Raw genomic sequence first — 26,085 nt, 5'->3', positions numbered from 1 at the left:
TGAATTCGCCGCCATCTTGGATCCGTCGCTGAGGGAGGAAGTTATAGTGAAATCAGCGAAAATTGCCCGGCTTTTCAGCGGATTTACTTCATAAATCGTTGCTCTGGCCTACACATATTTCACAATGCCGTTAGCCCAGCTTGCCGATCCTTGGCAGAAAATGCACGTGACACGAGACACGGTAGGTTTTTAGGGTGACACCCTACTTGTCACACATTGTAGTAAGAAATCCCCACAAAGCGCTCGGTGGTACAGACGAAGTTTTTCCACTCGCCCTACACGTAATATTTCACTGTAACGTAGTCTGTGTCTCCAAAGTACTTATACATTCCTGATGTTTCACATTATAGGCTCCAAGTACGGAGGACATGCTCGTGGATGAAGGTGCACCAGAAAATGATGTAAGTGAAACTGTCAAACGATTTTCACACAAATTACGTTTAATGCTTGGAATGGAAGCCATTGCATCAATGTATGCGCTGATCACCGGCTAGTAGCTTCCGGTCTTTGATCTGATGATGTGTAGTCAAGACAGAGGATTTGCTTTCATGTCTTCCCACATATGTATAAATCAGTACTTAGTTTTGACCTTTTGGCTTCTTGTACCAGTTCAGACCATGTGTACTTTGAAGGGTGCTCAACTGTCACTGTGTCAGTCATCACTGGGAGTGGAGTAAAGGTTTCCCAGTCCCGTTATGTCAATATTCGTAGCCGTGAACTACATATCAACATCAGATTGTCAGCTCCAAGTCCAGCTGAATTTCCGTTGAAATAAGGAGGGTTCTCTCTCAACTTTATTGCCCGTAAAAGAATGAGAATAGACACGATTTTCCCTTTTTGCAGAGGAACCGTGATCATGGAAAGTAATGTACATGACGATTTGAATTTCACACCTTGTACGCTTCGATAGTTTCAAATCGCTTTTGAACCAGACCCAGAGTACGGCTAGAGATAGAATTATAGCGTATTTTAGACGATGATTCAAGTGATAGCCAAGGATATACAATAAACACCACCTTTTCCTGCAATAACGGGGCTCTGAGAAGAGTGGACACACCCATTAACGGATTGACTGGTATACACTAGCTTTCAGAAAGAGTTAGTGCAATGTTTGGGAAAGCGTTGTACAATTTTGAAGTTGTGTAGGACCCCTGAATGATAGTAATGGACTTCGTATAACTTTAAAATCCCTAAGGTGTATGCATGTATGTAAAACAGACAGTTAGCATTGAACAAGTCAGAGAAACTCAACTACAGACTACAGTATGACTTCAGAATTCAAAAATTAAGACATGAAAATTTCGGGGATCAAGTAGTGAGTCACCTTGTGAAAGAAATTCCCTCTTATTTTTTTTTCTATCTGGACAAGGAAAAGGAGAAATCTGTCAATTTGACCTTTACATCAGTTCATGAAAAAAAAGAATTCTATTCATTTCCAATTTACACTTCAATGTTTTGCCTTCAGTTTGTATGTGACTTATTAACAGAGTATGCCTTTATATAGTATGCTGGGAGCCAACCTATTCAATAATTGCCAAGATATTGTGTCAAAAATCTCACAATGGCAAATCATTTACTGCTGTTGTCTCATGCACTATTTGTGTCAAATTGGCTTTGTTAGAAATCAACCATGTCAGATAAATGTCTGTGACTGCATTCACAGAGCAATGGTTTTCACTTGGATGCATTTGAGTGAACAACAGTTCTTGTACCAGTCATTGGAATATGACTTCATGCTTACCATCAATTATAGCTGTGGTTGAAATTTTTATTTCCAGGACTAAGTTTTCTCAAGCAATGAGTTCAAGGAAGCCTTATTTACAAACTGTCAGTTTTCCCATTTGTTACAACTGTGTTTTACTCAGGTGTACATGAATAACAAACACCTGTTGATACTTTGCCAAAACAGCATGCCATCTCTGGAATGTCACTCTGCCAACGCAGAGTGCCATCTCAGCAATGTTACACACACACTATCTAGACTTTCTAAGTTAGTTTTTAAGTGTGTTAGTTAATTTGCATAGCTTTTAATAGTTCATGGGGTTTTAAACCAAAATAGTTGTCATGTGATTTCCATAATATATCTGTCTGTATGAACCTAACTTCATTTTAACCACTTTTGAAATACCGTATATCATAAACAAAACTTCTTTCTTGCAACTTCATCTTAAGATAAAAAAGTGACTTAATTTTCTTGTGTCTTTATACTATGATAGGTGTGTTATCATAGGTCTCATAGAGTCGCCTGCGTTCACCAAGTAGAATCATGTTTTGCAGAGTTTACAAAATTATGATTAGAATGTAAACAAAAACATTTTAATGTGCAAGAGCAACAAGACCTTTCAAGTCAGTTTTTATTTAAATGCACTGTAGTGCAAGTTTTAACTGATCTGAGTACCTATAGGCATAAACTAATTTCTGTTAAGGAAAGGTTTTCTTTTTATCATTTCAAAGGAAGTGCCATGAAGGATGTTTGCTGATGAATGGCATGGTTTATTCATCAAGGAAAATAAACATAGATAGTGTGTATAGAGTTTACTTTTAACTGTGTACATCACTAAGTTTGTCTATTAGAGGTTTCAATGCTAATTAAAGAAATTAAAAAACTTCACTAAACCCAGTAATCAATATAGATACTGGTAGTCATCATTGGGAAAATCTGCTATAAAGAAGATGTTGACTGTTATTTGAAATTAAATATGTCGATAGATGGAGACATGAATAAATCAAGAAAGATAATATATATTGTAAGCGTGTGAAAAGTTTTTTCCTTTCACATGAATTTAAAACACTTAAGTGAATTTACCATAAAAAATATTTCAAAGACAGGCAAGTATGTTTAATACAAAATGTAAGTTTATCATGACCAGTCATCTGTGGATTGATGATGAGGTTGTGTAGTAACCTGGATAGATTTCCGTTGATTAGTATTATCTGATGTGATAAGGTGCGTTAATTGTTGAGATCTGAGCAATGAGATCAGTTACCTGTTTAGTTTCAACATGTAAAATTAGCAGATATCTTGATCTCAAAATTGGTTAATGAATTTTTAACTATCCGACCCTTTATCCTTTCTCTAGCAAGGGCCTAGATCAAAGAAAATGAACAAAATTCTGATGGTAGGTATATTACAAGAGAGATTTTGGAAGTGTTTAGTTTATCCAGTTATCAGCTGATCAACTACTCAAAACCTTTGCATTTTGAAAATGTTGAAGTTTCTCTGAAAAAATCAAATTTGTCCTTGAAGGCATAATCTTGTTAAAATTTGAAATGAAACAAGGAAATACTGTTTAATTGCAGTAGGAAAACTTTGATATTCAGTCACAAGTGAAATAAGGATTGAATGTTTTAAGCTCAGTCATTGGAAGAGATGTTACCTATATCAATTGTAGAGACCTTCTTCAATATAAATTTATTATTCTCATAGAAACTTGCATAATCCCATAATATAGTGTTTCAAAACCATATGACTTGAAGCATCTTTCTTGAAGTTCAAAGGTCAGATTACACACTGACCTGCTGTCATGTTTCGTGCAATTGACACAAAATCGTACGGTACAGCTTGGTCCACATTTCACAGGTTTTAGATTAAATTGTATATTACAGTATACTGCTACATGCAATTTTTTTTTGCCTACATGTATATCGATTATATTCGGAAAATTTAATGAAAGATTGAGGAAACAAACAATAAATGTTCAATTCAGGATCAAACTAACAGTAATTGTGTTCAAATGTTTATAATTTTAGTTCTGAAACTAGAATCAGTGTCTTCTGTTTTTGTGTATGACCTTCAGTCTCTGTTTTGAGTTCAGTATCTGTGATGGTAAGCAATATTCATCAACAAAACACCATGGTTCAATACATGACAGTTTAAACCTATGTCAAGGTTAAATTAAAAACAGAAATTAAATGCTCTTTATCAAGCTGTGCATGTAACTGTAGGTTATCAATATATGCTTTTGATCTACCAAGATCAAGTGTACAACACATGTGATTTTAGAAGGGAACAAATATGTTTTTTTTCAGATGTTGCCAAAATCAGAATAATTATTTATTTTGGTGTAAGAGCACATGGTTAGTAGTGGTATTGGCTTTGCTTTGTGTTCACAATGAGAATCATGGCCGTCCTGTTGGTGTTTTTGATAGACAGCTGACTGACTTGAAATTGACATTATTGGTAGCTGTCAGCAAAGCCGTAAACTCACCAGTGTTCGTCAAAGTCATAAATGAATTGTTCATTCCAAGTTATCAGATGTATTGCTTGCATTTTCTGAAACATATATAGCTATTTGAACTATACATGGTCACACTGTCATCTAAAGATCAGTATTTCATGTGTGTGTCTATGGTGATAAAGAAATGGTACATTGTTGATCATGGTGGTAGACTTTGCAAAATGTCTGTCTTTGCAAAACCCATGTTGCTAAATTTCAAAGTCATTCACTGTAGTTAAACATCATTGGTAGCATTCTGTCACTGAGAAAATCACTGACTAGCGTCGATATATTCCCCTATTCCTACCAAGTGAATATTACCGACTAGTGATATACTGCCCTACCCCTAGTAAGTAAATATCACTGACTGGTAATATACCGCCCTACCCCTAGTCAATGAATATCACTGACTAGTGATATACTGCCCTACTCCTAGTCAGTGAATATCACTGACTGGTAATATACCGCCCTACCCCTAGTCAGTGAATATTACTGACTAGTGATATACTGCCCTACCCCTAGTTAGTGAATATCACTGACTGGTAATATACCTCCCTATATCACTGACTAGTGATATAATGCCCTACTCCATCACTCACTAGCGATAAAATGCCCTACCCCTAGTCAGTGAATATCACTGACTAGTGATACTGTATGCTGCCCTACTCCTAGTCAGTCAATATCACTGACTTGTATTGTAATATACCGCCCTACTAATAAGTGAATATCACTGACTAATGATAAAATGCCCTACTCCTAGTCAGTCAATATCACTGACTAGTGATACTGTATGCTGCCCAACTCCTAGTCAGTAAATATCACTGACTTGTAATATAATATACCGCCCTACTAATAAGTGAATATCACTGACTGGTGATATACTGCCCTACTCCAGGATCCACTAAGTAATGTAAATTGGTGTACTATATTACTTTATGCAAATCTTACTACAGAGCTGTGGCGTAGCAAGATTTAGCCTACAGGATAGATCTTACTTATTGATGTGATAGAGGACAGCTTTATAATTGCCTTTTCAAAGTATTTACTTGCATAATACGGTAGAATGATTTGCAAATGCATTTCGACCATACATAAAATATATATTGTCTGTTTCATAAGTAAATAAAGTATGCTGTAATTTAAGTATGATATTGATACATGTGGGTTTGAATGGCTTTCACTTAAAGAGTCACTAAAGATGTGCTTATCACATTGTAGAGTATCTGACAGCTATCAAACTTGAAGCAGTATAATAGTATGTTTGTACATTTTAAAATTATACACATCTTGGCTACTCTGAGACAGGTGGTGTTATCTTGTACTTGTATGTACAATATATATTTTGCCTTCAATAAAACAAACTGATTTGAATTAGTGTTCTTAATATTGATCAAGTAACTCTACAAGTCTTCAACTTTTTCCACATTTTACACAAGCAATATGAGCAAGATGGGATTATATGACCTTATTAGGAGAATGCAAACTGTGAGAGCAGCAGTGTATGTGTAGTTCTCATTTACCAATAAAACCAGGAAGAATAGGTCATGGTCATTGTTCAGAGGTCAATTTCATAATTTTCAGATGCTTTTCTGTAGAATAATTTGAACTTTTAGAAGTAATAATAAAGATGTCTTCAGATATTTCTGTGAATTGTTTATCACACTTACGTCATGTTGAGTGTTTTGAAACATGATCACATATGTGACATATTTTCAACCCCATCCACAAAGACATGATGAAAAGAATAACATGATTTCAGCTGTCCAGTACATAAAGATAAGGTAACATTTCACCTAATACAAGACAGGAAGCTCAACAACAGTGATTGATTAAGCAATAAACAACCCCAACGAATGTATACTATGAGATTTTGACCAGTTCAAGATATATGTACATATGTGCACTTGCCAAGAGTTCAGGCGTGTGCCAACTGTGGTATATCACAAATATACCATGGTTGTTCTCACTCTCAACCAATCAGATCACTGCATGTGTGCCATCAATATACTGGTATGATATCATAAGTTTTATTTAACGCATTGTATCACACATACATATATAGCTATTTTGTTTGAATTTGTAATTACATTAAATTCAAGAAAGATTTAGTTCCTGTCAACATAGAAAACTGAGCCAAAAACCCAGAAACTTTTCCTTTGAACGTGAAGAGTGGAGGGATTGCTTTTTGCAGTCAGAATGCCACTGTAGAAAGTTCTAGAATGTGCACCTCATGATCTAGGTTTACTCTCAAATAAAATACCCAAAAGAGGACCAAATGTATGACCCTATCTGACCTACCCAGGCTAGTCCTTATCAGGAATGTGTTACAGACCAAAAGCAATTCGTAACATACTAGTAATTTAAACATTGGTTAAGTTCTAGAGTTAATGTTTTGAAGTCAGAAAATGCAGTGTAAGATGCAAGAATGACTTTCCTTTCCATTCAGTGTATATCGCTGTGTGAATACACCCTGTAGCTGTGTGAATACACCCTGTAGCTGTGTGAGCTGTTAATGTACATTGATTAAAATTGTTGAAAATCTTCCAATCACCAATGCACTTCTTAATAATTGATTCTTCAAAATTGCTCACAGAGAAAGAAATTGTATACTCAACAATTTTCTGCTAATTCTTGGTAATCTTGTCCTCACCAAAGTCTTCAATTAAAGCCAAGACACAATTACACATTGTGTGCAGTATATTGAATGTTTTCAAATAAACACTGCCCTGGTCTACGGTACATGCTATAAACATTCAATGCTGTACAGCATTAAATCTCCCAGTAAATACTGTACACTTAATGTATGTGTACATATTGTACCAGGTTATACATTTGATGGTTGATTAGTACCAAGTACATCCTTAACTGACATAGATCCAAAAGGTAATGGAATTTCATGTCTTCAGATTGTGTAAAGTGCACAAATTATACTGCAATTTTATGTCTTCAGATTGTGTAAAGTGCACAAATTATACTGCAATAATCAACAGTTTAGTGGTGTGATGTCAAGATAAACTATATCTAGCTTTTCAGATACACAGTAAACTAAAAGAAACAGAGTTAACGGCAGTATTTTACTTTTTATGTGTTTGTACAGTGAGTTGGTTCAATAAAAAATGCTTGGACATTTTTATAGGGTGTGTATTTGGTTTGGACACTATGACACTAGTGAAGGGTAGAGAGCCCTCAATCTGTCTTCTAATACTTCATTCACACGGTTTTCTAGTTTATTACTCGTCATGACATTCATCGCCACAAGAATATCTTATAAGATCATGATCTGTGGCAATGAAATCAACACAGTTCAGTAGACCTTAGGTTTTCTAATTAATCCCCTTGGTAATTCTTCATACATAGATAGTGGTCTTGAAACGTTGACAAAATAACAAACATTGATGAAAAAAAAGGGTTGTTGGAAATTAAAAAAAGACAAAAAGCCACCAACATCTTGTCAAGATTTTTTGCACAAGTTGACAAGGCCATAGTTAGTCCATAGGCTGCATTCTAATGAGTTTTCAGCCTACTGGGGACAGAGTCATTGGAAGTTTCAAAATCTATGGCAGTTCAACAAATTACACTGAATGGCTTCACCTTTGATGGTAGAGCTTTCTGTGTTATGAGTTACTGCCCACAGAGTGTTCAGGACTATGTTTACCAACTAGATGCTTGATTATATGAAAATGTAATGTATGTGTCCTAATCTGAACTTGCTAGGAATCCATGAACCCTAATGGCTTTCAATATTCTTGGAGAGATTGTATTAAATTGAGTAAACATCGCAAAATTTTCATCTCAATTGGAAAATAAAATAAAGATCATAGAGTCATCAGAAATGAGTTTGGATGTTATTGGTATATCAAGAAGTCAATCAATGATTTGCCTTTTTGTGTAATCAAAAAAATTGGTTTCAGATGACTTTGTGTTCTTCCAAATTACAATTCTGTGCAGTGTGGTGAAATCAAAACAGCAACATGTTTTGTCTGTTTTGAACAAAATCTTCAAACAATCAAATTATCTCAGTTTTGACAGTAATACAGAGATTTCAGCCAATCTTAGCAGAGATTTCCAATACATAGATGGATTGATGTAACTTGCAGTTTACCATAAAGTGTTGTTTCTAATAATGCTGTCATAATTCTGCCTTTGTGTACGGTAATTAATTTTTGACTGCCATGTAGGAACTGATATGTTGAAATGACTTCAGTAAAATCTGTCAAGAAAAAAAACGTACTGAAAATTTTATGTTCTGTAGACAAATCATATAGTAACACATAGGAAATGAATATGTATTTATTGCATGTAGTTGATGCAGTGTACGGTGTGATTTATAATTACATGTAAGGTAGATTGTTGTATTTATGGTTTTGGAACAGTTATCCCTAAATATTACCCACAAGACACTTACCCTTACCCATCATCAACATTTACCCACAAGACACTTCCTCTAACCCAAATCCCAAATCAAACGTAGTTGGGAAATATCTGAGTGGTAATAATCAGTGATAACTGCCCTGATAGTGACAGTATTGTCCATCAAATTGATGCCATTTTGTGAATCAGAACCCTAAAATGCTCCAAAGATTGTATTTGAAATTAATGTACACATAAGATGGTTGTTTAGAGCTCATACAAACTGAAATGTTTTTCATGTCAAAGCCCTCTGAATTTAACAAAATAAATTTTTCACCCTTGTACCAAGAGTCTTCATAAATAATGGCAGTAACAGGGTAGGTGAATGCAAGCAATGGCGAGCAATGGCACTTTTTATTTATGCTAATTGTCATTAATGACAAGTAAATGACTATGTCAGTCTCTTGCAGAGATTTTTACAGATGCTAATTAACATAAAGAAACTTAACCATCTAATACATACGGTAGTCATAATAACAATTGTTGTATTGTGTTGACGTGGAAGTTTGCAGTCATTCTGTTGATCCTGTTTTCATAAATTCTTATTTTTGCGTAAATGTCACGCTACCCTAACCGTACAGTTACTAGTTATTAAGCATGTTGAAAGATAATTCCAATTTCTTTGACTTCCATTTGCATCTCTGCTACTTCAACAGAAGAATGAGGGCAGTATTTGCCTTATTTTGGGTTGAACATGCTTTCTTTGTGTACCGTATACCAACAGTGCCAATGGAGAATAATGTTGGATTTACTGCATGAAAGAATGAAAGAAAGAATAAGAGAAAAGTCAGTCAGCTTTGGCCAGTATTCTTTTGGCTGTTTACATCCAGAATGAATAGACACTACAGAAGATGTATACAGTAGATACTACAGAAGATGTGCACAAATACTATGATAGGTTTCCAAATGCATTTTTAGTTGTCCAGTTGAGAGAAGTTCAGTATTGTTGGCTGAAAATACACTTTCATTTTCATGCTCAAGGGAAGGTTTATCACTGCATATTCTGATCACTTCTCAAATGTGTATGCTTTCTGTCGTTACAAATATCCTCAGTTTATAAGATGTCTCCTGTGCATACATTTTGCTATTAAATCTGTGTTTTACTTTAATTTCTTCATCTCAAAGAATTTGCAAACCATGTGACACTGCAGTGTGCTTTGTGGAAAAAACATGTTCAGATTATAAGTTACATTTTTAATATAATAAAGTAACTATCACAACATGACTGTCAGTATGGCAAATATGTGGTATGGTCTGTGATTTGTGATTTGATTAGCTTTAGAAATACACAATATGGCAAAGCTGGATGCGCAAATTAATCAAAGGAAGGGCATATTCAAATGTAGTAATATTGCTTTCGATGGAGTTTAAGCTACAGACACTTGTATTGATTTTTGTAAAGACTGATGGACCAATATCTGTTGTATGTTTTATGTTCTGTTAATACATGACTGTCCAATAGTTGTGGATAGTTTGTAAATCAGTTCAACAAATAATTGCTGTTTACTGCTTGCCTGCTAATATGCTGCATAGATGGAATATGCCCACTGAGTTTCAATTATTTCTAAACTAACATTAGTAACAACTATTGGTGATTACATCATGATTTGAATGCCAAGATGTGAGGATGTGAGATGTCCGTGACAGGAAAGGATATTCAATGGTTCTTGTTACTCAATGAAACTAAGCTGGAATGTAAGCCACAAAATCTCATGAAATATGAGACTCACAAAAATGTGATGTTTCTGTACACCATTCAGAATAGTTCTGATCAGTAACATTTCTGAGATCTAACTTGTGGTCCATGTTAGCAGTACACTGTGCTTGTTAATAACATGGCAGAGAATCTCTTTAACATATTCCCAACTCTGTATCTTTCCTTTTCAATTCAAGACTCAAGAATAAAAAGGCTTACAGGATTACTCATATTCAGCAGTAAACGTACATGTACGGAGCAGAATCATTATCTGGAAAATTGTCTTTTGAATTTCAACCAATGTTATGATTAGAAACAAAATTAACATATTACTCTTTCATCCACATTTTCTGAGAAAACTTGTATCGATATTGTTGTATATTTAGGGGAGATTTATTTCTATGATGGATAATGAAATGGATATCACTGAGCAACCAGCAAGTTATCCCATAGTTAGTTACCATCAATAGCCAAGATCCTTCATTATTTATGGGCACTTTTGTTTATTCAAGGAAATATTGAGTAAGAGGAAAAGATATTTTTAAAATGCATAGAAAAAAGGAAACAGCTTGTGTTCACTAATCAGTTTGAGTAATTATATCTGTTGGGTGCAAAGGATAATCTTACATTATGAAATCTTCAAGAAATTGTGTGGGATCAGGTTTTTGATAGAAGGAAGTGATATTTAATTGTGTTTTAACCTCTACAGACTAAGTGATATTGCAGTTTTGAATTATCGTAATGATGGTTACTGTATGTGGATAGATCAACACTTCAAATTAAACAGAGTTTCACAGCACTGGTTTTGCTGTTGAATTAACATTGTAGCTGTAGCATTTGTTGTTTGAATTCTGAATTGATAGTTACATGGTGTCTTAAAATTATAATATCTCGAATGGAACATCATATCACAGCAGTAGCTATGTAGACTGTAGTAAGTACATGGCATGACAAGTAAATGAATGCATGTGGGAGTACTCTGCCTTCTCAGTGTTTGACATGCTGCAGTGTAGTCTAACAGAGTTCAAACACTTTGATTGGTTCTGATTGAACTCATAGTGTGCATACAACTCACAATCTTGCAATTACGTCAATTGCTGTCTGGTTTACATGTATTTATGAAGCACAATAACTGCCTTTCAGACTCTTTTCAGTCAAATTTGAACAATAATTACCTGATTTCATGAGACATGACAGTTGTAGCTGGCATCAATCACTCTGCCAGCTGTTTAGCCAGTTCCTGTCTGCTCTCATATTACAAAGAATAGTACAAAATTTTCAGCCATTACCATCAGTCTGCTGTCTCAAAGACTAGAGAGTGATTTGACAAAATTCATCTCCTCAACTTTTACAGATTTGATTGCTCTCTAATGTACCAATGGTAAGGGTTGTAGAAATGAAAATATGGAAAATATATATGATGTCTGCAGATAACCCTGAAAATATATATGATGTCTCTGCAGTCTGCAATAAAGCTATGAAATGCTGATATCATTCTCAGTTTTAATGACATGTAGATTTTGTTAAGACTTATTGCACACAGACTTGATGTACCATAGTGCTTGAACACATTTTGTGACTGAGCTCAGTAATTATTTGACATTTGATAAAGTGTATGGCTTGATATTACAGTGGAAAAGTGATATGCATGGAGTGTAATGAGGAATCTCAGGAAATTTAAGAATGTCAAGAAGAAACAACTTCAGTTCACATTCCTTTTATTGTACAGTAAGATTAAATGGTGTTTTCACATGTCATCACATGTAGCATAGTCAAGGATCAATTCTGGTGTTTTATTTTACGGTACCCCAAAAGCAAGTGCAAGTATTGAAACACTTTGTCTAGAACCTGTCCTTAGTGGTGGTATGATACCAAAGGTTTTTTGTTATCATACCAGAACAGCTGAGAGGTTCCAGACAATGGATCTCAGACTATAGCATGATCTCAGAGTACATGTTACTACCATACAGTATATCTGTATGTCAGTGGTCATTCATTCCACCATTTTCTGACATGTTGGGTAGATAGGGGTCAATGTACTTGGAAAATTTAGTATTGGCTTGCCAGGAATTAGGGATTATGAACATAGTTGAATGATAAAATCACTTTAAGAATGTTTTCCAAAGGCAATTGCATATACAGGAAGAGGCAAGACTCAGGAAAAGAATTTTACCTTTGCCATGCAGTATAACTGTATCTTGTGGAAGAGGAAGTCACTATAACCTGGAAACTTACTTGCTGAGATAAAAGTTGACCATATCTGAAGTTTCTTAATCAGTAGTATGACTTCCATGTCAGGGTCAAAAGGCAACTGCTGTTCCCCCTACCATGAAGTTCAAGTCTTTTCAATTTGGCAGCCATGTCTTAGCTTACAACGAGCTTGGTTCTGACCCAACTCAATCCATTGTCACTTCAGTGTATCAATAACCTGTACAATATAGTGTCTATTGATACAGAACAAGTATAGTTGGTTAACTGGAGATATAGCTTGGGAGATGTTCAATGAAATGAGATTCCAAACTATGCTTTGTTTCACGTGTAGACTCTTGATGGATGGAACCTACCATAAAATTTTAGTATTGTAGTAGTTGGATTTTGTTTCTAATAATTCATGGTAGCTATCAAGGATTAGGTTTAACTGATGACATTGGTGAAACCCACCAGGTTTCAGGAATTTAGGGTAATATGGCTGAAGACATGGGTGAAATTAACAGATTGGCGTAGCAGTTCATGTGTGAAACTGACGTGTGAGGAACTGTATTTAGCCATGGTCCCTCTATCACATAGAGGGGCCGTGGTTTAGATCACCATTCTGTCAAAACCTGTCATTAATTTCAGAAGGGATTGGGTTTAGCTGGTGCCATTTGTGAAATCTACAGAGTGGGGATTGGTTTTTGGCTGACCATAGGGATAATTAATTTTCAGTGCTACTGGAACAGAGAAACAAAAAATTACAGGGATGAGTTCAGTTGATGACACAGAGAAACCAATCAACTTATTCAAACACAGATGCAACAATTTGGTATTTCAAAGTTCTTGCTTTGGGACCAACTAAGATATAAATTTAGAAATGAGACAGCTGGAGTCAGCACACATTAGATGGACAGGGCACCACCCTGTGGTGTAGGTGTTAGAAGTGACTATATACCAAATATTCATTTCTAGGTTAACACTTGACAAATTGACTGACTATTCAGTAGAGTTTTGTCCCATCAAAAATGTTCTCCTTCATGAAGTAGGATGTACCTTTGTGAAAAATCTCCCTTCCATAACCACCTACAATAATCTGTGCGAAAAGTTTTGGAATACCATGGTATGATCAACTGTTGGTATACTATAAGAACTTCAATGTTGCAAGGTCTGCAGTATGCAAAGTATGTCATAGGAGTTAACTGACCTTTCCAATTATGTTCACTTATGTTGTGAAGTTTTACGCTTTGGCATTGAATGAAAAAGTCCAGGCAAAGAACTCCATAAAGAATTGTTGAATTAATGTAATAAGTGTTAAACAGATTCTGCATATGTCATTTCACTCTTATTTGTTAATCTCTTCAATAATTGTAAAGTTATTTTTATGATATTTTGGTAGCATACAACTTAACAAGCTACAATATACAATGTAGATAACTTCAAATGAACAATGATAGTAGGGGGTATCATCCTGGAATAAACTGAGCATGAATGATTGAAGAACAATCCACTTCCTGTCATGAAGGAAGTCAAACAAAACAATAAAGACAGGTGCTTTCTAAATTTATTATTCTCTCCATTTTTAAATATTGATCAACAGTTGTCGTGTTGATGTGTGTTCACAAGTTGATATACTTCCAAGCTTTGTTTCAAGTCATCAAATTATGGTGAGAGAGTTCATGACACGTTACAATTACATGTTGATCAACTTGATCTACAGTGAAGGTCCAAGCAGCCAATCATCTAACTCTTCATTTGAGAATGAAATAGACAACTAGATACTAGACTAAAGAACTAGTAACTACCGGTATGTTTGTTACTTTGATGCAATGTTGTTCTGCATTTTCTACCATTTACTACAAAATATGGTGTTTTGTGTACATGTCTAGAAGTAAAATTTTGTCCTGTAGAATGAATCAACCATACTACATATATAGTCCAAACATAGGACTACATGTATGTGCCCAAGGGTAGGTGACCATTTTCCTGACATCAGGAGGGTAAATGCTCTCCTGCCTGGAGGGTACATAGTCCCTTGTTTTGGCTATACCGTACTATTTTCTTACAAGCCTCTCGTACATAGTTTTCTCTCCAAATTTTCGGGTTTACATACAAATGAAAATCACGTGCGTTATTTCCATGTTAGACAAAAATACTTTGAAAAAATAGAATATTTTTTATTATCAATTAGCGCATTAATTTATTTAAATTACTGTTGTACGGTTTATCAAATTTGTAATGCGTAGTTTTGTGGAAGCAGTATTTCCCTGGTAAAACATGTAATTTGGTCATTTTTAAATCCCAAAGTTGACAAGTTGAAAATAATTCCGTTTCACTGTCTGTCCAGTGATGCGGCCCGCTTCGTCATCAACAAGTTATACTTGAATCCCATGATGTTCCTTATACAAAGCATGTAATATAGTGTACAAGTAAATTCTGGTAGGATGTGAAAAGCTGTACTGCTCACTCCATACCTGAAGCTAATCAGCAGATGAATCGTACTTTAATCAACTAATGGAAGAGAGGCCTGTGATCTTTTAGTTTATGTGAGGCAGTGGACAATTTTGGATACAGATTTGCCTAATAAAGTTATGTCCTACAGTTGAGTAAAAGCAGCAGCAGTCTGCATTATGCCACATAATTTGTGAAACTTAGCATACATGTATGCTACAAAGTCCACTGTTAAGTCATGACATGCGTATATCATACTACATACTCATTCAGTGAAAATGCAAGTCAAAATCTACCAATTAATATAATCATAATTTTTGGTCCAGTGCTGCCATTGTTTAATTAACCTGGTGTTTGTTGCCATCTTGTGATACTGATAATGATGAAATACTCAATAGGTCAGTGGTTTGCCAAACTATTGTAATGTAAATTAAGGTCATACAAGGTCAGGTCTGTTGCTATGTTAATGTAAAATAAGGTCATACAAGGTCAGCTCAATTACTACATGTTAAAACCTGTCACAGACCTGTTACAGACCTGTTTTTGAATTACCATACTGTTGGTAGAATATGTCAAAAATGTTCCTGATATCACTGTTGTTCCTAAATGAATTCTTCAAGTACTGGTTATACCGGTATGTGATCTACATATTATGGATCAAATTACCAAAGAAAGACCAGTGCTGTTTTTTGCATGTGTATCCAAAAGTATGATGGCACGTATGCAAAAAATACAATAAGTTAGTCAAACACTATTTGAGATTGAAACTTATTGGGTTAAAAAATGAAGCATGTACATGTACACTGCTTTTAATAAAAAGTGCAGATAAAAATCAAAATGTGAACTTATTTTTATTACTGTACATTGGCATGTCATTTATTTTGCTCGTTCAAGTCTTTCAGAAATTTCAAGAGATGGGTGTTATAAATACAGCTTTAGTGGCATAATGAAATGCCAGGTTAATCACGCAGTGTACTGTCATGACCTACCATTTATCATTGACATTGGCATGTCTATCATACCAAATAGCCTTGTATTTCATAGTGAACTCACATAGGGTAGAGTTACATTGTATAAGTACTAGCTGATAGCATACAATTCTTACAAGTACCAAATAACATGAATTTCATGCTGTACATTCTAATGTTTCATGTTGATGTGCTCATTGCTCAGGTTTAGCTGACATGAAAGTTGTTTATTAGGCAGTCCAATTCAAGATATAATTTCTGTCGTTCATCATTAACTCAATTTTACAAAATATTGATGACTCATTTTGTGTATCCAACGTTACATTGTCACCATTTACAGCAGATAGTCTACTGTGTTTATAAATTTATCTGAAATATTATCCCGATTGTGTAAATACCGTAAATGTGAACAAATCTGAAGGTTTAACACTCAGGGACCACAAACCTATTTTATTCAGATCATTAAGTGCCATTGCATTTGTTTGGCAGCTGTAAAAATATTTCTGGTACAATCATACTTTCCTATCCAGAAGTGACCATCAAATGTTAATCTTATGGAGCATATACAGCTTTTTTGGCTGAAAAGCAGCCTTAGCTGAATTCATTGTAATAGTATGTCAATTCAGTTATAGTTTCTGTAATATTAACACACTAATGACATGTCCATTGAATGTAGTGGGAAAAAATATCAACTCAGTGTATCACAACATAGTGTGTTGTATCAGTGTGTTAGGACAGTGTGTCCCAGCAATGGGTCATGTCACTGTCACAGCAGTGTGTCACTACACTGTCATGGCAGTGATGTGTCACAGCAGTGTGTCACATCACAGTGCGTTGTATACAGTAAATAAGGACAGTGTGACCCAGCAATGTGTCATGTCCCTGTCACAGCAGTGTGTCACAGCATAGTGTGTTGTATCAGTGTGTTAGGGCAGTGTGTCCCAGCAATGTGTCATGTCACTGTCACAGCAGTGTATCACTGCAATGTCACAGCAGTTTGTCACAGTGTTGTGTATGAGGACAGTGTTTCTGTGTCACAATGTTGTGTCGCAGCGCTGTATCAGGGCAATGTCTTACAGTAGTTTGAAGCTGCAGAATTTCTTGATGATGTGTTATGGTGGCGTGTCGAGTAGGTGTGTAGCTGTGTACAACGTATCATGGCAGTGTGTGGCAATGGTGTGTCAATGTGGTGTGTTTTCACAGTGTTTAACTGTTACAACATAGTAGATCTCCTGTGCCATCTAGGTTCACAGTACATTTCTGAATAACTTGAGTTTTTAAGATGATTTGGAATGAAAAGTGTTTTGTTGGCAAAGTCAACATGTTTTTGTAACTAAAGTGTGGTACATGTATCATAAGAATTCCATTTAATTTTAGACTAATCAGTAAAAATCTTATTTGCAAATTGTTTGTCAGTTATTATGCATGCTTTATCAAATTGTACAGTTATCTGAAAATCAGAGAACATCAATTGTTTATTTTGTGAATTTCAACACCCAGAAAGACAACAACAGTCAGAGATTGAATTCTAAATGCCTCCTTTGCTATACAGTCTTCACTACACAAGGATTGAAAACAGATGAAATTTATCCAAATTTTATTTTTGTTGAGGAAGCAATTATTATCACTGGCCACAAAAATCTCATCATATCAACATTTAGAGGTTATAAACGGCAAGTTAGGCGAGGGTAGTTGGTTGCGGATATAAGATCTCAGGGGTGAAAATTAGCATATTTGGGTGAAATAATCATCTCACTCAGTGATTATTTCTTGCTTAGCTCAGTGATTATTTCCCACCAAATATGCTAATTTTCACCCCAGAGGTCTTATATTTGCAACCAAATATCCAAGCGTACCGTTTATAACCTCATTATAATATGCTAAAGTTAAATACCCTTACAGGTGGACAATATCATTATTTGGGACTGAAGTTGGAAGGAGTGTTCAGGAGCCCAGCCTCAACACAAACTCTAAAAAGAATGTTTCAGAACACATGCGCATGCACAGTTGATTCCATACAATACTGTAGCGCAACACATCGTTATCGCGATTACACATTAAGCGTGAAGAATTTTACGCTAAAACACGCTCAAAAAGAACTTTCAAAAATTATGTGGTTGTTACATTGCCGTCACTGCTTATGCAAACTCTTCATTTGTGGCTTCATCGAGCTGTACCAGACTAAATTTAACAATCTCAAGTAGTATAGACCTGTACAACATTATAGTGCGTCTTCTTGTTGAGAATATAAACCCCAGCTCCAGCCAATCAGATTGCTGGATTCCAGCTAAGCATATTATAATGTGGCAAAATTCAAAGTTCCATCAGAGTTGAAAGGATATTGACAGATGGCGATTTACAGTTCACTAGCACTGATGAATGCTGTATCAGTATAGACTGGGTTGATCAATGGATGCTATATCAGTGAAGATATACTTATTGTAATGTTGACATGCTATTCATTCTTTGAAGCATTGAAGAAAACACATCATGTAAACACAAAGACTACAGTTCTCATCTGAATGTTTCAAGATCTTGATATCCACATTTACTATCACTCATTGGTGTATCTTTGTCTTATGATATCATTTCTCAATGTTCATATTATCAGTTGAATCACTGAAATTAGATAACATGAGGACACTATCACTGTATACATGTAGCGCTTTTTGTAGAATTAGTTAATTTAAATTAATGCAGTCATACATTTCTCACTGACTGGAGTTGGTTACACATTGTATGGTTCATGCATGTGTTCATACATGTAAACTTGACTATGTTGGTAAAGTTTTTTTGAAATATGATGGTTATTGAATACAAGTGAGCTATTGTATACTGAATAATCTTTGATCGTACTTTGTATTTCATGTGTATTAGAACGTATTTTTAGGTGTCCCATTCTGCTGATGATCTGTCAGTTTCTTTGCTAATAATTCAGAGAAAATTAAAGTTAAATTAGCAAATCTTGAATGATTTGCTTAAAACATAGGAATAGACCTACTAGGTAGATAGCTGGTTTATATCTGAGATAATTAAATGAAGTACAATGTGCAGTGAACTTCACACAGACATGGTCAAGGATTTTTAACATGCTAGTCTATGGGGAATTGTTTGTTAGTCCCCACGGACACCGTCCGGGGGGACTTATAGGTTTGGTCATGTCCGTGCGTGCGTGCGTCCGTCCGTGCGTCTGTGCGTCCGTCCGTTCACGCAGATATCTCTGAGATGCCTGGAGCGATTCATTCAAACTTGGTACAAGGATTACTTCATATGTCATACAGATGCACGTCAATTTGTTTTGTGATACGATCCAATATGGCAGCCAGGCGGCCATTTTATTACGATTTTTCATGTACAGAGCCATAACTCAGGCATGTTCCAACCGATTTTATTCAAAGTTGGTACAAGGACATCAACCAATGTCATAGATATGCACGTCAATTTGTTTTGTGATACGATCCAATATGGCCGCCAGGCGGCCATTTTATTACGATTTTTTCATGTACAGAGCCATAACTCAGGCATGTTCCAACCGATTTTATTCAAAGTTGGTACAAGGACATCGACCAATGTCATAGCTGTGCACGTCAATTTGTTTTGTGATACGATCCAATATGGCCACCAGGCGGCCATTTTATTATGATTTTTTCATGTACAGAGCCATTACTCAGGCATGTTCGACCGATTTTATTCAGAGTTGGTTCAAGGACATTGACCAATGTCATAGATATGCACGTCAATTTGTTTTGTGATTCAATCCAATATGGCCGCCAGGCGGCCATTTTATTACGATTTTTTCATGTAAAGAGCCATTACTCAGGCACGTTTCAACCGATTTTATTCAAAGTTGGTACAAGTTTATTGACAAATGACATAGCTGTGCACGGCAATTTGTTTGTGATACGATCAAAAATGGCCGCTGTGCGGCCATTTTATTACGATTTTTTCATGTACAGAGCCATAACTCAGGCATATCTCAACCGATTTTATTCAAAGTTGGTACAAGGACATTGACCTATGTCATAGCTATGCACATCAATTTGTTTTGTGATGCGATCCAATATGGCCACTGTGCGACCATTTTGTTACGATTTTTTCATGTCCTGAACCATAACTCAGACATGTATCAAGCGAATTCATTCAAAAGTATTTTTATCACAGACCTAATGAAGAGGACTCTATCCTCTCTGAGGACCTGTAATCAAAATACCCATTAACAAGTGGGGACTGTGTCATCAACGATGACTTGTTTGTTTAATATGTATTTCATGTCTGCAATTAAAATACCAATTTGGTATCCAAAGCTATGTGTCTAGTTTTCCATTGATGTTTTGTGAATATTTTTACCAAAATTAATCATTTAATGGTGATAAAATTCATGAAATTCAGAAGAGAATAAGTTGTTGAGATAAAAGTATCTGGTATTCTACCATAGGAATCCCTCTGTTATCATGGTATTTTGACCTTCAACATTCCAGTAATGACTGTGGTTTCAGGAAAAGTGTTTCCGCAAATTTGTGTGCTGTAAAGCTGTCAAGTTCGATGTGCTAGATTGTTTGGGTACAGTGGTTTGTGGCTATGCAGTGGAAATAGGTATATCATGTTTAATTTATGAGAGTGAGGCCAATAGACGTAAACAGCTGATTTCTTTTCACCCATGGGGAATACTAATTAGCCGTTGAATCCGTATATGGAAATGTCACAAGGAAAGAGTGATGCTACAGATGAATGCCATTTGTGTTGGTTGATTCATTCAATGAAAGGTGTGGGAGACAAACAAGCTCAGTAGGGACTGTCAGTGAGTGTTAATATCCCACTGGCTTCCAGTCAACACCATCAAGTGTCAGTTCATCAGCTTTTTCATAGAGGAGAGCTCTTCTTGTAAATCACAAGTGTGAATGGGATAGTTCTAAATGGTTCACAGACATAAACTATCATCTTGTTCTTGTGGAAGTATGAAAGGAGCAAGAATTTTAGATTTAATGGTTCGGCTTGGATTTGTAAGTATGACTTTATTAACCTACATATGTTTACATGTATCTACCAGTATATCTGTACCTAACAAGGAATACATGTACTTGTGTGATGCTACTTGTTCATCAGAATTTGGTGACATTTATGCCTTGTATTTTACACAAGTGAAAATATCAGACATTCTGAATAAAAATGACATTTTATCATTGGATATGTTCTTAGAATAACTTTATGTTATGAGATGATTTGCTGTATGAAAACAGAGTAATGTTTCATACTACTGTAGGGAATGTGTGAATCTCTTCCTTATTATAATTCCTTGAATTGGATCATCTGTCTCCCACCCAGTGTTTTGTTGTTATGTGTCTTCTATTTATGACTGTTATGCTAACCTTCCTTCAGTCAGGTTTCCTGTAAATCGAGGCGTAATTGGCTCTGACTTCAATTTTTCCTACGGTGTATCAGATCTTCTGTAGGAAATATGACATGACAAATTTTCTTATTTATTTATTTTTGGTATCCAGTGATGTTGACACCCATATTTGTACTGAAGTGTATATGAATATGGTGGGGGCCTTCATAATGATTGTATTGGCAATTTTTGATGTATAATTTATGGACTATGAGCTGTTCCCATCGTAATCTACTTATTAAACAAAACAATTACAAAAGAAAACAATTACAGTTTTAATACCATAAATTCAGTATTGTTCAGAGATCTATAACCCCCATGATACAGTACCTATTCTGTGGCATGCCATTTTTATGTGCTAATATATTCTTAACATAAAATCAGTTTTTCATTTTTGATGTTAGATCCTGATGTTAAAATCTAAGACTTTCATTTTGGGAATGTGTCCGCAGTTAAATTGTGTGTACATTTCAAATTCCAGTTGCATTTAACATATTTATGCTTTGATGCTCTGCTCTACTGAGTGCTGTCTGTTTCCATGACAACAATTGGTTTTAATTCTAAAAATAGCTTGAGGTGATGCTGTAGTGTGATCTTCGTTATTTCCATCTGGTCCATGAGAGTCAAGGAACTGAAAGGAACCATCTATGAAATGTCTCATCTGTGAGTTTTCTAACCATCATCTTGAACTTGGCCATACTGACATTGCATTCTTAGTTCAGTGGTACAATGGGCATTCACATTCTTGATGTGAAGTGATTATCCAAATTTTGCTTCACTTGTAATTTATTTTAAGCTGAAGCCAAAAGTGAAAAGCATAGAGAAGTATGGCATAATAAAGATGTATTTTAATGAGTAACCATGGGAATGGTGATTGTCCAGAAGTAATTCACTGTAAAAATACTAATTAGACCACTCTAAACTAAAAAAGTGATATTAGGGGTAACCTCTCCATTGCATGCATTAGTACATTTATTTTCTGTCTATGGAAAGTGACAGTCATTCTTGGTGGCTAATGACAGAGTCACTGAAGTTACCTACATCAATGTGGAAAATAGCTCATGAATATGCATTTGACCAAAGTACAGAGATGGCAAAAACAGGATGTCTTAGATATACACACACATGTGCACTGTTTCTCTAGAGAAAAGTTCTCATTGCTTTCTCATGTGTCACACATGTATTTTTGGTCAAACTTCAGGGACTTTATTTTTGTAACCGGAACCTTAGAGGTCGTGATCTGTAGTGTAATGCATTGGCTGACAATAATTACCATAGAGTGGATTGATCAGAAACGCCAATACATCCACAGCAGTTTCTTTAAGAGTTAGAACTAGTACAGTAGAGGAGACTTTGGTGACAGGAAGAAGCTCATAACAGCTTCCATTGTGTCTGAGTGTTGCTGGAATGTGGTTGAAGTTTGCTGTGAATGCCTCCTTCACCATAGTCCCCCACACAAACCAGTCAGTATGTCTACTCAATTCATTGCCAGCTGTCTTCAAAATTCCATTTTACACAGATACAAGTGCTGCAAAAATATTGGTGAAGATGTTAAACGGTATGTTTTCTACGGCAAGCACTTTGCTTGTGAATAAACTACCCTAAACCATCGTGTCAAGTGATTTGACCCACCTTGTAAGATATTTGATCATACAATTTACCTACTAAAGGAGAAAAAGTCAAAGACTAGGATTTATGAACTGTGCTTCATACACAAATAATCAAAGCAGAACATTTACCTCTGTCAGGGCTTCAGATACCGGTACATGTATACAGGTACTAAGCATTACATGTCACCTTTGAAATAACAATTGCAACCTCACTCTACTTATTTACATGCATGTTAGAGTGATATGTTTTAGACATACAAGAAATGTGACTGAAATCTGAGAAGTTAATAACCAGACAAGCATTATGTCTGTCACATAATTGCTTGTGTGATATTTTTTGAATATTTCAGATTCATGTCATACAGATGGATATGGATGAGTTGATGATTTTTCAGTTACATGTATTAATTCGAAGTCTTGCTGTTTTAAAGTAATGTGCACTTTGAAATTGAAAGTCTTGAAATTTTGTTCAAACTTTTCTCAGGAAACTTGAAACCTTTCCCTTATGAAATCACAAATAAAAACTCCACAGGCTTCAAGTGTAGCCCCACAAGTGGTAGACCAGAAATGTATAATTTTGAGAGTCCAAATACCGGTATTTGTCCCTTTGGCACATTCTACAGGCAAAATAATATCCATTATCAGGTTTGATGCAAGCGCTGCTAAAGTCAAAGCGGATTTGTCCATTGCTGCAGTTAACTCAGTTATTTTGATGCAACACATATGCAAAAAGTATACACTGTTCAATTGTGATTGACAAAATATATACATGTACAGTATATCACGTGCTCACTGGTACTGTTAATAATATGGAAATACAGTCTAAATTTTGGATTTGTCGGTTCAGTTATTGCTTTGAAACAGATAATTCCAAGCTATAGATAACGTGTGATTTTTCCTGCTGGCCCTGTTCCATGCTACACTGTATTTTGCCAACTCCTTAGGAAATGGCATCATATTGTCTGTAAGCAGAAGTCTACAAGATCCATGACGTACCAGGCATTTGGCAGGCAACTCGCCAATTTTCAGGACAAGTTAGCTGTCTTTATTTGCTCCGCTGTCAGCGACGCGGAGCTTATCAAATAGGTTGATTATCCGTCGTCGTCCGTCGTCGTCGTCCGTCGTCGTCCGTCAACAATTGCCTTCTCCTCTGAAACCACCAGTCCATCGCTTTGAAATTTTATATGCAGTTCACTTGGGGTGACCTCACTTCAGTTTGTTCAAATCATGGTGAGATTTGCATATTTGTATTTTTGGGGCATTTTTTGGTGTTTTTGGTAAAAAAATCTTCTTCTCTGAAACCGCTTGTCCAATTGCTTTGAAATTTGATATGCAGTTTGCTTAGGGTGACTTAAATCAGATTTGTTCAAATGGTGGTGAAATTTGCATATTTGTATTTTTAAGGCAATTTTTGTCATTTTGGGTAAAAAAATTTTAAAAATCTTCTTCTTCAAAACTACTGGTCAGATAGCTTTGAAATTTGGTATACAGGTTTCCATAGATGAACTAAATGATATTTATAGAAATAATGATGACATCTGCAATTTTGAATTTTTGGGGCAATTTTTCCCATTTTTGGTCAAAAAATGTGTTCTCAAAAAGTACTGGTCTAACAGCTTTGAAATTTGGTATACAGGTTTCTATATATGAACTAAGTGTGATATTTTGAAATTATGATGAAATCTGCAATTTTTATTTTTGGGGGCAATTGTTGCCATTTTTGGTCAGAATATTTTATTCTCAAAAAACTACTCATCAGATAGCTTTGGTTGACATGTTCTTAGGGATGATCGGAGTGATATATTCAAAGTATGATGAAATCTTCAATTTTGTATTTTTGCAGCTTATTTTAGCCACTTTTTTCTGGCCACTGCATTGAGTTATCAAAGATTTCCACCTTCTTCATCAACATGTGTCAAAAATAGTTATTCTGTACATAAACACAGCGGAGCTATATCGGCCGCTAGGTCGCTTGTTTGGTTGGACTTCAGTAAGTTTCACATGCTCATGGACATGTGAAGGCGAACAAGGATTAGCACAGGAAAATCATCACATCATTGTACTAGGGGAGCGGGACATTTCTTTGCCATTTGAGGTATATTTTTCTGATGTTACATTAGTGCATTAATACATCATATAATGGCAGTACACAAACACCACTCAACAGTTAGTTAGCAACCAAGGGAGTAGCCATAGAGGTGGTACAGCAGCTGCACACTTTCATGTTTTCTTTGTTCTGTCCAATTCTACCATTTATTGGAAAAGGAAAGGTTTGCGGTAGCCAAAATGTCATGATACAGAAATGCATCAACGTTGTATGTATAATTATGAATGTAAAATGTGACACTGTGACCCCTGGTGGTTTGGGGACAAGCCGGTACTTGGGGTGAAGTGGTTTAGGTATAGGTGTACTGCCATGTAGTCACATGGGGTGAAGTGGTTTAGGTATGATGTGGTACTTTGGGTGAAGTTACGTGGGGTGAGTTGGTTTAGGTGTGATTTGGTAGTTGGGGTGAAGTCATATGGGGTGAGTTGGTTTAGGTGTGATGTGGTAGTTGGGGTGAAGTCATATGGGGTGAGTTGGTTTTGGTGTGATGTGGTAGTTGGGGTGAAGTCACATGGGGGGATGGGTAGTTGGGGTGAAGTCACATGGGGTGATGAGTTGGTTTAGGTATGATGTGGTAGTTGCATGGGGTGAAGTCACATGGGGTGATGAGTTGGTTTTAATAGGTATGATGTGGTAGTTGGGTGAAGTCACATGGGGTGAGTTGGTTTAGGTATGATGTGGTACTTGGGGTGAAGTCATATGGGGTGAGTTGGTTTAGGTATGATGTGGTAGTTGGGTGAAGTCATATGGGGTGAGTTGGTTTAGGTGTGATGTGGTACTTGGGGTGAAGTCATATGGGGTGAGTTGGTTTAGGTATGATGTGGTAGTTGGGGTGAAGTCATATGGGGTGAGTTGGTTTAGGTATGATGTGGTAGTTGGGGTGAAGTCATATGGGGTGAGTTGGTTTAGGTGTGATGTGGTAGTTGCCCAGGGTGAAGTCACATGGGGTGATGAGTTGGTTTTAATAGGTATGATGTGGTAGTTGGGTGAAGTCACAAGGGGTGAGTTGGTTTAGGTATGAGGTGGTAGTTGGGGTGAAGTCACATGGGG

At 35.9% G+C, this 26,085-nt stretch overlaps 1 protein-coding gene across 1 annotated transcript in view; it reads left to right on the top strand.

The window, feature by feature from the left end:
* The first annotated feature begins 4 nt into the window (after window positions 1–4).
* The window catches only part of LOC139141723 (ribosomal protein S6 kinase 2 beta-like), a 63,079-nt gene continuing 36,998 nt past the window's right edge, over window positions 5–26,085 (top strand). Inside the window, 2 exon segments of the mRNA XM_070711335.1 lie at window positions 5–181; window positions 351–401. Coding sequence (XP_070567436.1) covers window positions 125–181; window positions 351–401 — 108 coding nt within the window. The 5' untranslated portion in view covers window positions 5–124.

This window comes from Ptychodera flava, chromosome 10 (genome assembly GCF_041260155.1).
Source record: "Ptychodera flava strain L36383 chromosome 10, AS_Pfla_20210202, whole genome shotgun sequence".
Lineage (NCBI taxonomy): Eukaryota > Metazoa > Hemichordata > Enteropneusta > Ptychoderidae > Ptychodera > Ptychodera flava.
This window is presented reverse-complemented; position numbering and strand designations above follow the sequence as displayed.